Source organism: Brachycentrus maculatus, unplaced genomic scaffold (genome assembly GCF_059751285.1).
Source record: "Brachycentrus maculatus isolate JH-2025_06_01 unplaced genomic scaffold, ASM5975128v1 h1tg000093l, whole genome shotgun sequence".
NCBI lineage: Eukaryota > Metazoa > Arthropoda > Insecta > Trichoptera > Brachycentridae > Brachycentrus > Brachycentrus maculatus.
In genome coordinates, this window is record NW_028280847.1 from 231,057 (window position 1) to 247,500 (window position 16,444).

A 16,444-nucleotide genomic window follows, 5' to 3' on the forward strand; every position below is an offset into this window, starting at 1 on the left:
CTGTTCGCTACGTTATAATACGAGATCACATGAATCATGATCAGAGAAATAATCCTTACAGTAATAAGACTACCATTGCGACCTTGGTTCTCCTTCACCTCGGGACTCCAGTACACTCGTTAGATCGTTCACCTCACACCTTCGCCTGCCAGATCCTTCCGATATTCCCACCTCAAGACATCGTTTATAGAACTCTGCTCTTCATCGAGAACCGCTACTCGTTCACGATGACATATGTATATATATATATATATGTATATATATATATATATGTATATATATATATATATGTATATATATTTATATATATATGTATATATATATATATATATGTATATATATATATATATGTATATATATATATATATATATATATATATATGTATATATATATATATATGTATATATATATATATATATATATATATATATGTATATATATATATATATATATATTATATATATATATATATATATATATATATATATATATATATATATGTATGTATATATATATATATATATATATATATATATATATATATATATATATATATATATATTATTATAACCGTTCCTTGTTAAATCCGAGATTTATTATTTTTTTTAAACATACCTAACACATGAAGTATGTTATCTGGAATGGTCACATAACACAATATGTCGCAATTAAACAAAATATATATATACATATATATATATATATATATATATATATATATATATATATATATATATATATATATATATATATATATATATATATATATATATACATACATATAAATATATTTAGTTACTTGAGAGAAAGATATAGGGGATGTGAGATAAAAAATAATAAAACAATAAATTGTTAATACTTTCAATTTATTAATATTATTCGTCTTTTTTTTTAAATCTAAGGCTCTAATCAGTGTTACTTAATATGTATATACATAACTGATTACAAGCCATACTTTTTATCACCAAAACAGAGTATTCTCAAACACATACAATATGTGTTAATCAATTATTTTTTTATTTTTTTTGGGTAATAGAAGCTCAAATTTACTTTATGTGGATAACATGTTTATTGCTAGCAGAAAACTATCTTTAAAATGCACTTCAAAGAGTTAAAACCTTTGTAATTTTATCATACATTATTCTAATGTGAATTTAAGTTAACGCATTAAATGTATTTTGGGCTTACATTCAGATGGTATGCTGATTACCGGTTATTAAAAAAGATATTTTATTTTTGTATAGGTCAAATATTTGGAATAACGGCTCAGAATAATTATATTTGTTAAAAACTCCAAAAGCTCCCGCCACATTTCCAGGTCCGGTACGGAAACTCGTGACTTCCATAACTTGAAACTCTTGAACTCACACAACTGCATTACGTATATTTATCAATACACTATTGTAAATTTTCAAAGGATGCATATATTACATAGGTAAATAACAGATAATTTTATATTTTGGGGATTCATAAAAAGACATTAATAGCAATAAATTGGCAAATACTCACTATTTTTAAATATAAATAGGTTGACATCTTTACAATCCATAATCTTTTTTTTACATTTTATAACAAATCAAGCTACCATTTAAAGGCGTGTTCTTTTTCAATGTTTATGTCACCTAGAGATCATCTCTAGAGAAAATCACATTATACTCGTTGATTTTACGCTAAATTAGGTGAAGACTGTGCACTAGTACAAACTATACATTTTTAAATTTTGTTCTGTATAAATATTGCATGTCCTCAGAGTCTAATGTTGCAAACATACATAAGTGTAAGGGAACTATAAATATTTTTTGTCATTATAAATGTTTTTTTTGTGATTGGTATGATAAAGAAACAAAAATAACTTTATGAAAAAAAAATAATAATAAATATAATTAATCCCAGAATAGTGTATGTGTTATGGTGGGGACTGACCGGAGCCATTTCGTTGTAACGTAACACGTTATGCGAGCATTCGTATAGTCAGTACAGCGAGCCGAGCGCTCCATCCATAGTCGGAGCGCTCGCCGTAAGCGACGTTACGTTACGTCGGTCCCCACCTTAATACAAACAAGTTAATAATAATGCCTAAATTTTTTAACTGAATTTCATAGGTGTGTAAGAGATTGCTATTCTAGAGCCACCTTCAAATATAAACTTTTTTTCTTACAATTAAATATCGGAAAAATGTAATTAATTTGTATGAGAAACATCCTCACAACTACTCAAAGTATGGTAGATGTATGATACCTAAATAAACTAGATAATTAAATTAAAAACAAGCATTCATCATCTTATAGTCTCCTCTTGATAACACTGAGGATATACACAATGGAACATTATTATACCTTTATAATACAATGTCACATTCATTAAAATCTCTTTAATTGTATCTTTTCCTGTCAAACAATCTGTGAGCTAACTTTTCCGTATGATTAGCATGTCATCTTCTATGCTGCCGCACAGCGCAGTGAGAGTATACTGGGTGTATGCTAAAGGCTCTATAAACAAATGTATAGCAATGCATTGACATAAATTAATGCTAATATTATTTCTAAATACTTGGTTATAGAGCCCTTGCGTTCCTCACCCAAATATCAAGTATACACTCTTACAACGGTATGTTCTGTATTGCAGTATTGTAGTGTTTAATGTCACTTTTTTATGAAGTAAATATGTACTGGTGTTCTGCTTTGGATTTTTTCCTGTTAATGTGAAGATGGCTCAATCATACAAAAAGGCATTTAATACCTGCATAAATTCAGTAATACAGTGATAGAAAAAAGAAGCTTAGGTATATTGAGTATTTAATTAAATTTTTCAATTAAAAATATACGGAGCCTATTTATATATTGAAAATTACATAACTTACATAACTTAAAAGTATCGAAATAATCACAGTAGAAAATGACAAAAATCTTTGTATACCCGGTATTAACGTAATAAATGTGATGAATAAGGTTTCTGTGTAAATAATATTTATACCGCTCTACAGTCTATAGAGGCCGAAGCGCAGTAAGAATTATAGGTATTTGGGAGAGGAATGCAAAGAGCTCAGAATTGAGTGCACATTTAGCAATGATATTGACATTACTCTTTGGGTTTTACATTTTACTATCATGAAATCTCCAAGCCCCGTACGTACGTATTCACATCTCTGCAGAGCAAACACAGCCTAATTAATACTTCCGCAACCTCAGGCCATCGGATATCCTAATATTGTATACTAAAAAAAACTACATGCAAACCTTATGACATTTTGTATTTGATTTTAAATGCAAATTATACTATGTGTTTTTAATTTTAGTATTAAATCATCTCCATACACCTTGAAGGTTTATTGAATCTCGTGAAAAATTAATTTTTTGTATTATATTGCGAACGAGTTATAAAGATTAACTACACACCGTGGCCATTTATTAGAGACATTTTATCCATTTGCTCATTGTCGATTTCATATTTTTTTGTTAATAATCTAAAATCAAAATTGACAGATTATGGAAATCTCAAGAGAGAATTCCTTATTACGTCATGAACAATTTTTCTTAGTAGATAAGTGTAGCTTTATTACATAACGTGTATATTAGAATAATCATCCGAACAATATTGTTTTAAAACAACAACAGTTCAAATTGACTATGATTTCTTAATAAGAAATATATTATTAAAGGTGTATGACACCGAGTAGTTGTAGTAGTAATAATACACACTAATATTCAGCTGGAGACTAGTAAGTGGAATGATTACCTCTAGTACAATTTCCATTGTTTTATACACTAAAGGGGATAATATTTTTAATGGAAGGTTTCGTACATAATAAAAATTAAATTATAACATTATAAATATTTGGACAATATTTTTAAATATTATAGTTGATTTTCATATGTGTAAAATTAATAATAAAAAACTTATAATGAACAAATTATATCAAAATTAGATACACACATATATGTATATATGCATCGCTATGTACATAATATGTAGGTAATAAATGTGGACTTTCTCCTACAAATTTATTCTGGGAATATAAAACATAATGGTTCCGGGTATTCTCTTATGACTGGAACAGGTTTTGCTGTTTTTCATCATTTTCAAATTCACTCCATGCGTTATTAAGTTCCATGAATATCAATTTAGCCAAATTTTCGTTCTCTGTTCCCATTTGCTGAAATAAAAATAAATTAATTCATTTACATTATTATTCTCACAGCTATAAAGTATTAATGTCTTAAACCTCGTTACTTCACTTTCAATAAATAAAGTGCGATCCGCAGAACACGAGTGTCTTGAACTTATTTGTACACATAAGAAATAGTTAATGAATGTTTGATATTCGGCACAACAATTATTATGTGGTTAATTAATATTACATTGTTAGTAATCTTTACTTACGATTTAATATTGATTTTTTTAACACATTCAAACCGGGGGTATTTTGGGATTATATAATATTTGCTACAATACATTCATTAGTAGGCTATCAGTGACCCAAAATAGATTTTCAGCTCTTCAGTTGGTGTCAACCAGCGCTACAGAATACAGTCCGTCCACCCCGCCCATGGAACTTTGGCATCGTGGCCCGCGGGTGAATCACCCCGGGTTAATGTGCTAACCAAATGATTTAGTTGAATTCAAAAGGAATTTTACTAAAAAAATTAATTTTTATTTTTACTTTTAACAGTAATTAACAACAATAATGATCCTTAGTTATATATACAAATACAATTGTTAACTATTTTAAATTATTAAAGAAAACACTTGTTTTTTTACCACTTGAGTTTATTTTATGACAACTAGTTTCGGAAGCTAAGCTTCCATCTTCAGGCCTAAATGGAATTAGTTTAATAATTTCAACATGTCTTACCACAAATAAAATGGCGAAACAATAAATAAAATAACTATTTTAAACATTGAACATATGCATTTATAACTCTTTTGAACATTCTCTGCAGGAGAAAGAGTATTATATTAAACTCGGAACATTGCGCATGACAATAGTGAACTGGTCAACAAAAATAATAAATATGGACATATTTGCAAAAATTTCATAGCAATACCTTGTCGGGATGAATAGCGAGGCAGGCCTTTCTGTACGCCTTCTTGACATCACCCGGGCCGACCAGCGCCCCCATGTCGCACCGCGTCCAGCGACAGTTCTCCCATACCACAGTGTGCAGCGAGCAGAGCAGAGCTCGGATATTGGACTTCTTGCCTTCTATCTGTAACCGCAAAATACGCTAGTCAAGCTCACAAAAACATCACATCAACTCGCACATTAAATACGTTTGACACATGTCAGTTCAAATAATATTTTGAAAAATAAAAACGAAAAAATGAAAATACATTACAGAAAATTTTGTTTTGTTTTTTTGTTTCAAAGCAAACATGACATGTTCAATGCAACTTCAACTTCTCCAATGGAGACATTGTTAAGCATTAGCCCTGCATTCAGTGATGGAGCAGATCAATTTAGATCACTATACACAGAGTCCGAATCTTGCACTTGCACAAAGCAATTGATGTTCATGGGAACGCAGGATAAGAATGGAAGAATAAAATGTAGTATATGTATGTAAATTCCCTTTTATAAACGAGTACATACACTGAGATACTAAAATTAGATATTAAAAACTAAAAAAAATATATACTTATTTTTAATACAGTGGTATGTTTAAATTGTAAAGCTAGAGATAATATGAATCAAGTGGAAATACTAAAGTTATTATATTCATTGATTTCTATTGTTAAAAGTTATTTATTTATTTGATGCCTATAATAAGCATTGTTAATAATTAAAATTAATGGTAGTAGTAAAAATTAGTAGTAATCAGTTGAAATGATGAAGATAATGAAAGGAATTTGAATGATGAAGAAAAAAATTGTTATATGATAGAAAACTGTCTTGGTAACCTTTTATTTCTTTAATTGATTATGCAATCTGGTGGTATCTTTAAGTTTTTTAGCAGAATACCTATTTTTATTTGATTCAGAATCAAATAAATTATGTGAATACTTATCATTTAATTAGACCCATCAATAAAAATTACCCATTCTAGTACGATGAGTTTTTCTGGATCCGTGACTGTCACATTGTCCGCTTTCCTCATTTGGTTAATGGTGCGTGGGCCCTGATCCTTACGAGCTGCAAACTCATAGCCTTGACTCCCCAGCAGGTCACCAAACACGTCTCCCGGCATTTTAACTTTGTCTGGTGGCGGCTTTGACTGATCAAAATGAGACCGGCTAAAATAAATATAAAAGCTGTAATACATTCTGTTTAAAGTTAGTTGGTAACTGTAAAAATAGTACATACAAGGGTAGGCCGAATACTATTGCACATACGGTTTTCTTTTTTTCGTTATTCAAGTTTCAAAATCATATTTTTATTTTCAACAAAGTCACCATTAAAGCTAACACATTTTTACCAACTTGTTACAAGTTATTTCATTTCATGTTTCTGTTCAAAAAGTATTAAACAATTTTTTTTCAAAAATTCATTTAATTTTTTTAGAAATCAAATAAGCGGTGATTTTGCATCGAGCTTACCGATTTCCAGTAAAAAATTATAGGGATAATTCAGAAGACTTTCGACAATTGTCCCTACTGTATAAATTTGTATAATGGAGGGGTACAACTGGTTTAAAGATGGCTGAACATTGGTGTAGAGCTACTCACATTGGTGAGGTTGTTAATAATTTGTGAACTTTGACCATGTGAAACTAGTGTGCCACCATCTGAGAGCTTGGAGAAGTGATGGGGATAAGCTCTGGTTGAATACTTTCCATTTTGATTAAGGATTTGTTAGGTAAAATCTGTACAATTACCTTCTTGATAGATAAACAGTTTTAAAACAGGATAACAGGCTTAAAAATGATAAAATCCTTAGAAATTAAACTGATCTCTACAGCATGTAGATAGTACGTTATCTTTCCTTTGGCATAACTTTCCTAGGGGCTAGTTAAGACGAAATCCGCTAGGCAAATACGCATACTCCAAATGGCATCAGTATCAAAAATTCACTTAAACTGACCGCTCCTAACCCTTTCAATTGATTTGACTTGTAAATTTGGTTTACCTCTATTGAGACATGTATAATATATCTCGTGTTAGATACATTAGAGCATAGTTAACCATTGTTAGCAAAAAGTGTGCTTTTAGTGTAATCATAAGATTGATCTGTAGCAAATAGCGCGCTAAGCATACCCAGGGATAATGTAAAAGAGAAGAGTTTTAAGTATCACCTGTAGTCAGGTTGGTGAGAGGGACTAGGAGTGGCAGCGGCACGGTGCACCGGGCTGGACAGGCGCGAGGCCGCGGCCGAGTTCTCCCCGCTGTGCCAGCCCGCAGCCGGGGGCTTGGCGGGAGGGGGACCACCCCCCGTGGGGCTCACCGTTGCACTCGAGGGACCGAGGTTCCCCAGATCAGCAAACGGATCTCGCGGGACCGATGAATCGCCCGCCTTACCTATAAATAAAATATATCAACAAATAATAATAATATAATATATAACAGAATATTCTGTGCCTATTTTTACATTTACAAATTTATCCTAGAAAAAGCGATCTACAATAATTATTAATACTTTAAGGTTTATAATTTTTTCACAATTCGGACAGTAAATACTGTGTCAGTCATAAAACATAACATAAAATACCAAAAATAAAAAAATATACACAATATTTAAGTTAACCTATCCGAGAGTGTGGGAGTACATGGTCATCCTAACAAAACTTTGTTCAAAGGAGTATGGGCGTACACCAACGGCTGCGCTTATAACTAAAGCCAGGTGGCATTTATCAATAAAATGATAATTTTACTGCTATCTGTGGTTGTATTTAAACACTAAAACTACACCTCAGATTATTTATATTCTATTTTACCCATATTTTTTTTTTAAATAAAGCTTGTGTGACGTCATCGTAATGACGTTGTCAATGAAAACCCATTAAATAAAACAATGATAATTTTGATATACAACACATTTACTAGTGTTATTTCTTTTTATTCAAGAAAATATGTTGCTTATAGTATTGGGTATGATAAAAAAATTATATAAAAGTTAAAACAATATTGAAAAAAAAAACTCACTCCCCAGATACAGTTTTGTCCGCAGAAACTCACTCCCAGACAGGTTACTTTTAGATTTTGAGCAAAAATATTATTTTTTTCACGTTTCCTTGAAAAGGAAAAGGAGAGACAATATCTATCAATATATAAAAAATGAAAATTACCATTGATAGAAGAAACAGTTTTGGCACTGCCAGGCATAACATTGGGAGTCAATAGAGTATTATCTTCCAATTTAGGCGGAGCAGCAAGTCCAAATGGATCAAATGCAAAGTCTGTATCGGACTTTGTAGTCGAACTTCCTCCAAACAAGTCTCCGAGCTCGTTGTGGTTTACCTAACCAACATCAAATCAATTAGCACTCGGAACATCCAACTTTAGGAACAAAGGGAATAAGGAATGGTCTAAGTTAGAATAAGGTAAAATTGAATATCAGAATGTGAGTATTAATTATATTGAATTTATAAAATCATTATTTCATCACACAAATTTCAAAGTAAAGAAATAAGTTGGTTAGTAAAGTTTATACAACCACGCTTTCTTGCGTGATTAGTGCTGCGCAAATTTACATGTAGGAATCACTATAAAACTGTGAGCTCCGTAGTATACATGTAGGAATCACTATAAAACTGTGAGCTCCGTAGTATACATGTAGGAATCACTATAAAACTGTGAGCTCCGTGGATAAAAACTTTTGACTTGACACACTAAGGAAGGGTGTTTTTTACGCCTGTGGAGCGCTATCAACGGGATTCGATAATTGTGTACATATAGTTAAGACCTTAACAAAGAGATTGGCACATTATATTCATATAAAAATATTAAATAATTCCTTTTTTACTGATTTTGAAATGAAACCGGCGCAGGAGGTGAAAATACCCTTCCCGTCCTTAAGCATCAATCGACCGAACAGGTAGAAATATCTTTTCCGTCCTTAGTGTGTTAATAAAAAGTAAAATGCAGTTTGCTGGAAAAGGAATGGGCACACCACTTTTTATAGTTAAATAAAATGTATTTTTTACATTTCTCATTTAAATATTCCTACTTTTTAAGCCAATAAATCAAATCTCCATTTCATCTCCATACAAACACTTCCCGCAATTCAAGCCGATAAAAAATTTCCCTACCCCAGTTTTACTTACAAATACTTGGTGAGATTTCAATAACACTTCATGAATTCATAAATTTTATACACAAAACAAGTCATCACGTTCATAGTCATTTCATACCATAATCGTACATACATTTCATATCATATTCATAGCCTTAAACGAAATTGAAAGTTTTTCAGCCGTTTTCAGCAGTTTTTTTTGTGTTGAACTTTTCTATTTATTATCACATTCTACCCTCCGGTTTTACCATGGGGTAATTTAACCCTAGATAACTAAACATTCGTCCACCCGACAACGCCAAGTCAAGTGCACTTACTTCTCTGCACCCCGCACCCGCCAGGCTTTGTTTACAGAATAGTGATTTATTGTTAAATGTCTCTTACATTTATTCCTAATCAATCAAGCTTATGTGCCATGTAACCAGTTACTATTTTTAATTAGAAATTAGAATCATCACTTGTTGCCAGTGGTCATACATTTCATTTTTTTTTTTTACGCCATTTTTGGACATTCCCTTGAAAATTATAAAAAGGGGCAAATGCAAAATTGTTGTGCTTTTAATACCGTTTGTTTAACACCAATCACAAGGTAAACCCCGTACGCATAAAGGTAGCTGATCGAAAGGTTATCAGAATAAAGGATAAGTTAAATAAGACATAATACCTTGGAGCCGGTTGCGTCTCCCGAACTGACTCCGCTCAAAAACTCTCCGAACGTATCATCCTCCGGGAAAAGGAGATTGACATTACTGGGGGCCGCCTCGCTCTCCTTGGGCAGAGGCGAGACCTTACTGGGAGGCGGCGGGAAGTTTGCGAAGATGTCGAACGTGTCCGTGCTCGTCTCGACGGGGTCAGCCTTCCCTGCCGAGTCCTTGGGAATGTTGAGAAGCTCCGAGGAGTCGGTTTGGTCCTCCGTACTGGCGATAGTGACCGCTTCCATGTTGGTCTCCAATGTGGGGGGAGGCGGGCGGCGCGGGGGGTTGGGAGAGGGGGGGGCGGGACGGGCGGGTCTCGGTCGACTTCTAACTACCGACACTAAAATCATAAAGTTAAATATTAAGGAAAATGCCCTACGTGACACTGAAATCATAAAATTAAATATTAAGGAAAATGCCCTACGTACTCCATTCATTTTGTTTAGATTTCAAATTTATTTATACCGTTTTGCTTTAGCTAAAACATCACTTAAGTATCCGAGAAATTATTACCATCATACCAGAGTGACGTAATTAAATAAATAAAATATCGGTTGGTATACCAGGTATACAAGTATGAAATGCTGAAGAGCAATGCTTGCAATTTCACATCTTCGTCCTTTTTTGGCGGTTTTCTGTGTTCCTTGTCTGCAACGTCGAAATCACCAATTTTAAATGCCAAAACCATCTTTCACACATATCTTGCGATGGAGCATGTTCACCATTAGCTTTCAAAGGGATCTGTATGATTCATTCATTCATTCAAACCCTTATCCGCACCCCAATGGTGCATAGGGCACTGCATCATATAAACGCAGTGTTATCTTGATCGTTAACACACAAAGGAAAGGTGATCAGCCCTTCTCTTCAGGTACCAGTTCAGGGTAATATTGAATAAATATTAAGTGAAAAAATCACATATTTATTAGACCCCCCTCTGGGAATCGAACCCGGGACCTCCAGAACGGTAGCCGAGCGTGCTGACCATTACACTACAGAGCGGACTGTATAATTCAGCAGCAGTTTTCTTCAAATAAAAACAAAAAATGAATACTGTCTGCGAATGCTCTTTATTTGGCACAAATTTTGACATATTGAACACTATATGTTCTATGCAAACACTTTTTCAATTTACGCTTATATATGTTGACTATTGTTGATGGCAAAATAAAATGGTGCATATGTCAAATTTGTTTCTCAACACTGCATCGGTATGCCATCTGTTGTCTGAAATCAGCTCTTCATATTTGTATACTTGGTACTGTCAGCTTATATATCCATTAAATCTACATTATACATAACTTTATTCAAATAAAAAGTTAAAGTTTAAATGTACGGGGCAAAGAAGAGAGAAGAGATATTTACCAAAGTTATCCACCGTCTCGTCCCTTTCCAGGGGGGTAGAGAAGAGTACTTGGCTGTTGCGCAAATGAAAGGTGTCATCCTGTGTCCAGGGCTCCGGCTCTAGGGGGGCCCGCCCCGACCCCCCCACCACGACCCCCACGCTAGCACTTATGCCACTGGGATAATGATCATTGCCTTCCGAGCATTCGTCCAGTTCCGACCTGGAAATAAACGATTCTATAAAAACATCGGCTTAACCTTTTCCGTCAGATATGTAATACCTTCCCTTAAAAATATGACAATAATAATATGTATTACACAAATAAATACGTAAACCTCTTGGCGAGTAAGTTCTTGCAAATGAAACTGCATCTGATTTTGACTTTTATTCATCAAAAATTAACAGATAACATTTTAATACCCTCTTTTATTTTGTTAAGACCAGCTCATATTATTAAATAGAACATACCTATTGAACCTTAGGACGAGCTGGTCCTGCGGCACATATCCTGTATGGAATTGCAGTTGGAACATTTTGATTCCTGTCGGACGACCGAGCTGATGTCTGGCATGATAAACCACAATCAGTACATCTCCTGTTACTGTTGCGTTGAGCTGCAGCAGACACTACAAACCAGAGAATAATTTTATACAAAATAAAATACAGTAAAAAGTCCTAATTTTCAACAAACACAATTTAAATTTTCATCACAGTATTCACACAAAATTTTTGATAATTTAAAATAAAAAATACAAGAAAAAAGCAAAGAAATGTTTTAAAAAAAGAAATGTCTATGTTTCAAATGAAATTGATAAGATTTAAATGTACAGATTCATGTAGTAAACATAACATACCTTTCCCTCGGTTACATTAAAGACGTGTAATTTATCATAGTCCTGAAGAGATGAAAACACACAACGGTCGTTATTATAGACATCAACATACGGACGGCATCCATCTCTAAAAAATATAATTCGCGTGTAAGATCAATAAAGAGGCAAATAAATAATATCATATTAATATACACTACTAATGGTGAAGTACTTACCTCACTTTAGTGAAAAGAGGAACCGGTTGAATTGTGATGGACATCAGAGTGACCGGTTTATAGTGAGGGAGTAAGGGCTCCGGCCTACAACAACCAATTTAAGTTATTTTATTAGAAATACAAACCAAAACGATAAGAGAGGAATAATGGGAAGCGAGTAGATGAGATTACCTTATTATGTTGGTATAGTAGTATAGGTATCGTAGTTGGCTCGGCGGCATGTCGGGTGGACAGCGGCGCACGGCGAACATCTGCAGCGCATCCTCGGGGACGGTCACCAGGCGGCAGTACAGCATCACGGCGCACGTCACCATTCCACTCAGCGACTTGCCGTCCTACACCGACACAAAAATTTAACAAAGTAGTTAATAAAAGGCCCAGGAATCATCAGCATTTTTATGTGAATACTTATTTACAATATCTAGTATAGACGTCCAACACCGTCTGCCTCACTAGATAAATATTTACTTTATCAATTGGAGATCGCAAAATACATTTCATCATTAATCCTATCAGTATTATACAGTAGAACCTCTCATAACGAGTAACAGAGGAAGGGCAAGTCCCTTTTTCACCACATTCACTTGTGAACCGGGACATTCGCGGTTTGGGAAGGAGGTTTACCAAGAGGACCCTCACATTTGCTTGGAAAAAACTTTGGCCAGAGATTGTTGTCAAATGTGATTTTGAAACAGTAACTGTGGAGTCTACAGTCAACGAGATTGTGTCATTTGCCAATATATTGGGACTCGAAGTGGATAACAACGATATTGAAGAGCTTGTAAAAGAGTAAAGCCAAGAGCTAACCACCGAAGAGCTTATGGAGTTGCATCATGTTTCACAGCAAGATATTATGGAGAAGAGTTTGTTAATGGAGGAGGAAGAAGTAACAGAGCAACAATCTTCTAGCACAATAAGAGAAATGCTGAAGAGAAATTATCATATTTTTTCATTGTTGTGTGGGATGCAGGCAAAATGTTTCGCTTAACGAGTTAGATGCTGGAACGAATTAAACTTGTTATGAGAGGTCGGCTGTCCAAACTTAAAACACAGTAAGGGACATTTTTTTTGTAGTACGATTTTTTGCATTTTTGGACTAAGTAGATTCTACTTAGTCCAAAAATGCAAAAAAACGTACTACAAAAAAAATGTTCCTTATTGTGTTTTGAGTTTGGACAGCCGAGGTTCCACTGTAGTTTGATGAAAGGTCTGAGAAAAAAAAAACATACGGTAAAATAAAACAATATTATTTTTTAAGTACGTCTAAATCATTGTATACTGGAATCTACAAAAGAAGACATGAATACTCGTACGTATTGTGGGCAAATGGATTTTTTTAAATATTTTAAGTAATCTAGTGTTACCGCCTTACAGTCTGTACAGACATACACCGAGTATGTATTTGTTGTCTTTTTGTGGTGTGATAATAGAGAGGCATAATGTAATGACATACCAGACAGGTTATAACACACACGTTCTTGTCGTCTCTCTCCAGGTGTCGGTACACGTTGCGCAGCAGGGTGTAGAGGGGCCGAAGGGGGGGCGCTCGGCAAGGGGGCGGAGCGAACACATCCAGAACGCGGGTGGGGGAAGGGAACATGCTCCCGGCCGGGCGCCCCGAGGCATTCAGCACCAGGCAGCGGCCCCCCGGGTGACGACTCTCCAGGAAAGCCTGTCCGTGGCGAATTAAAAAACTGTTAATACCCCTAACTGACCTACTCATCTCGAGGGTAGGTGAAGAAGGCAGATAGCCAGACTGCTTTATGTTTGCAGACACGCTTCGCTTTTTCCACAGCTATACATCTTCTCACACATCCACCTGACCTGAGAGTTGATGGTTTGCTTGATTGTGCCGTGTCTTCATCAGGTCTTACATCCAACCACATTGTATCGCAAATCTGTTTCCCCATTGGTATATCATTCATTCGCTCCGCATGCACAAATCATCTGTACACTTCTTTCTTTACCTTATCGAGGATGGTTTATCTCAGCCTTGAACTCTGGACTTCGCTTTTGGGAAAACTATCATACAATGTTTTGGTACACGCCTGAGATTGCATTTACCTGCTGCCCAGTAGGCTAATGTGCCAACCATTATATCGCAGAAGTATACATATAATATATATCTGTAAAAATTTTAGTTATCATTTTTTTATTTACATTTAACTTATACACGCACACAGTTTATAGAATGTCAGTTTATAGAATTTTTTTTTTAAAACATTCTTTAAAAAAAACTCCTTTTGTGTGCAAAACAAATGACTAGAGTGTCGTGCCATCACTATGGTAATTAGATTTATCAATATTCTTTTATATTTGTTTTTTTTTCAAAGAAAACAATAAAAATTATTTGAAAAGTGAGTTTTTGAACTTATTCGACACAGTATGTTAAATAACACTAACCTGAACATCGTCGATGTGATTAGTTTTATATGTACTCTCTATCCCTTCAGATGGGAAGGGCATCACGGCTATTCTGCTTGTTATGTAAACAATATCTAAATCGTTGCGAGCGATACTCCTGCAAACAAACAATTATATAATGTAACTGCAATTATTGAAATTAAATAATCTGCGGGATGGCAGAATAAATTAACAAATTAAGTTAATTCTATCATAATGGAAGATTAAAAAATTTCATTAACGTGGAAACGATATTTTACCATCCCCAAATAAGCGAACGTGCAAATTAAAAAAAAATTAACAATTAACAAAGAGGGGATTGGGGTATTGAAAACCTGTTCAATTGTAAACTTGTAAAAAAAATTAGCTATTGAGACTTACTGCTGCACAGTCTGCATGACTTTAGAAGAAGTGTCTTTGAGGTTCTTGAGAAAGGACCCGGCTCCCCCCTTGAGGGATGAGAAGAGTCCCCCTTGGGCGGGAAGGGGCGCGGTAGTGGGGGCGGAAGCCCGCTGCGGTGGTACGGCTGGGGCGGGGGCGGGAGCTACGGAGGCCACACGAGCGGGCTCTGCGGGCCGGGGCGGGGGGCCCCGAGAAGCGTCGCGAACAGTTGCGCCTGGATCAAATACCCCTTTTTAGGTTCTTACTTTTGTTTACTTGAAAACGTTCAAAAATGTTTTTGTGAAGAAAATAGATGAAATATTGAAATATGTATGTTTGAAGGTTAAGTAAACAATTTGTTTAAAATTAACGACATAATATTTTTTTCTCTTATTTATAGTGTATTGATGTGTGGGGATTATAATTATAAATTGTTCCTATGGATTTATAACCATTTTATAAGGATATTGAAATACACACACATATTTCACTATTATTGCTATATTTATTTGGAAAATATTTAATCTTTAGTTAGTTACATTAAATAATTTCTGGTTTAATCAAACAAGCACTAAATGAAAAAATTATAGATAATCATTTATATGGTTTAGCAATTCTTTGTAATCATTACTACAATATATTAAATTAACTAGTTATTTAGGTTAACGATATAATTTATTCAAATATATAATAAAATTTAATGTAACTGTAATGCAATTAAGACCTTTAACTAGAAATTGCAATCACTGCGCTGCTATGTCTTTTAAGTCGTTATTTTATATATTCCACACCATAAGTGGCAAAGAATATACTTAAATAGCAAATTGTAAGTGGTAATCTATACAATATAACAAATTTCTTCTCTAAATCATGACTACGAGCAACAGCATTTGGGTCCAACTGTAATGTGCACAAGGTCATTAGGGCTTAAATATAGACTTTCTCAGCAACCAAAAATCTGGAGGTGTGTAATTTATAACATGTGAGGTTACATATTACAAAATAAATTGTTTATAACTATAATTGATATCTCTTTTTCTTATAATTATAATTTAGTTTTTACTGTTTTACTTTTATAATATCGGAGACATAACGATGAATCAAGTGTGGCTAGTATTTTTCTAGAAAAGTGTAAATTAGAACAATTAAACCCTAGCATTTATTTTAAACTTAAACACCAAGCTGTATTATAAGTTTTCCAAATTAGTTAAGAGTTAAACCTTCATTTCGTTCATGTACAGCAGATTTTCCCAATTTTCCCCTAAATCAAGGATATTGAAAAATGTAATAAAATTATTATTTTCAACCAGATTCCGTATGAAAAACAAACTAAAACTTAAAATGATAACAACAAAAATGTTACAAAGCATATTTTTCCCTCAAGGATATGACAATAAAATGCACT

The 16,444-nt window shown here is 33.8% G+C and overlaps 1 protein-coding gene across 1 annotated transcript in view; it reads right to left on the bottom strand.

Annotated features, from left to right (window-relative positions):
* Positions 1-3,834: 3,834 nt before the first annotated feature.
* aux (cyclin-G-associated kinase) overlaps positions 3,835-16,444 on the bottom strand; it is a 22,833-nt gene continuing 10,223 nt past the window's right edge. Inside the window, exons 6-19 of the mRNA XM_088258363.1 lie at positions 15,040-15,274; positions 14,659-14,776; positions 13,709-13,927; positions 12,427-12,590; positions 12,256-12,339; positions 12,062-12,167; positions 11,676-11,833; positions 11,228-11,427; positions 9,832-10,202; positions 8,221-8,392; positions 7,231-7,453; positions 6,037-6,232; positions 5,047-5,208; positions 3,835-4,154 (exon numbers count right to left, since the gene is read on the bottom strand). Of these exons, the coding sequence (XP_088114489.1) occupies positions 4,044-4,154; positions 5,047-5,208; positions 6,037-6,232; positions 7,231-7,453; positions 8,221-8,392; positions 9,832-10,202; positions 11,228-11,427; positions 11,676-11,833; positions 12,062-12,167; positions 12,256-12,339; positions 12,427-12,590; positions 13,709-13,927; positions 14,659-14,776; positions 15,040-15,274 (2,519 nt within the window). The 3' untranslated portion in view covers positions 3,835-4,043. The remainder of the gene's footprint in view (positions 4,155-5,046; positions 5,209-6,036; positions 6,233-7,230; positions 7,454-8,220; positions 8,393-9,831; positions 10,203-11,227; positions 11,428-11,675; positions 11,834-12,061; positions 12,168-12,255; positions 12,340-12,426; positions 12,591-13,708; positions 13,928-14,658; positions 14,777-15,039; positions 15,275-16,444) is intronic.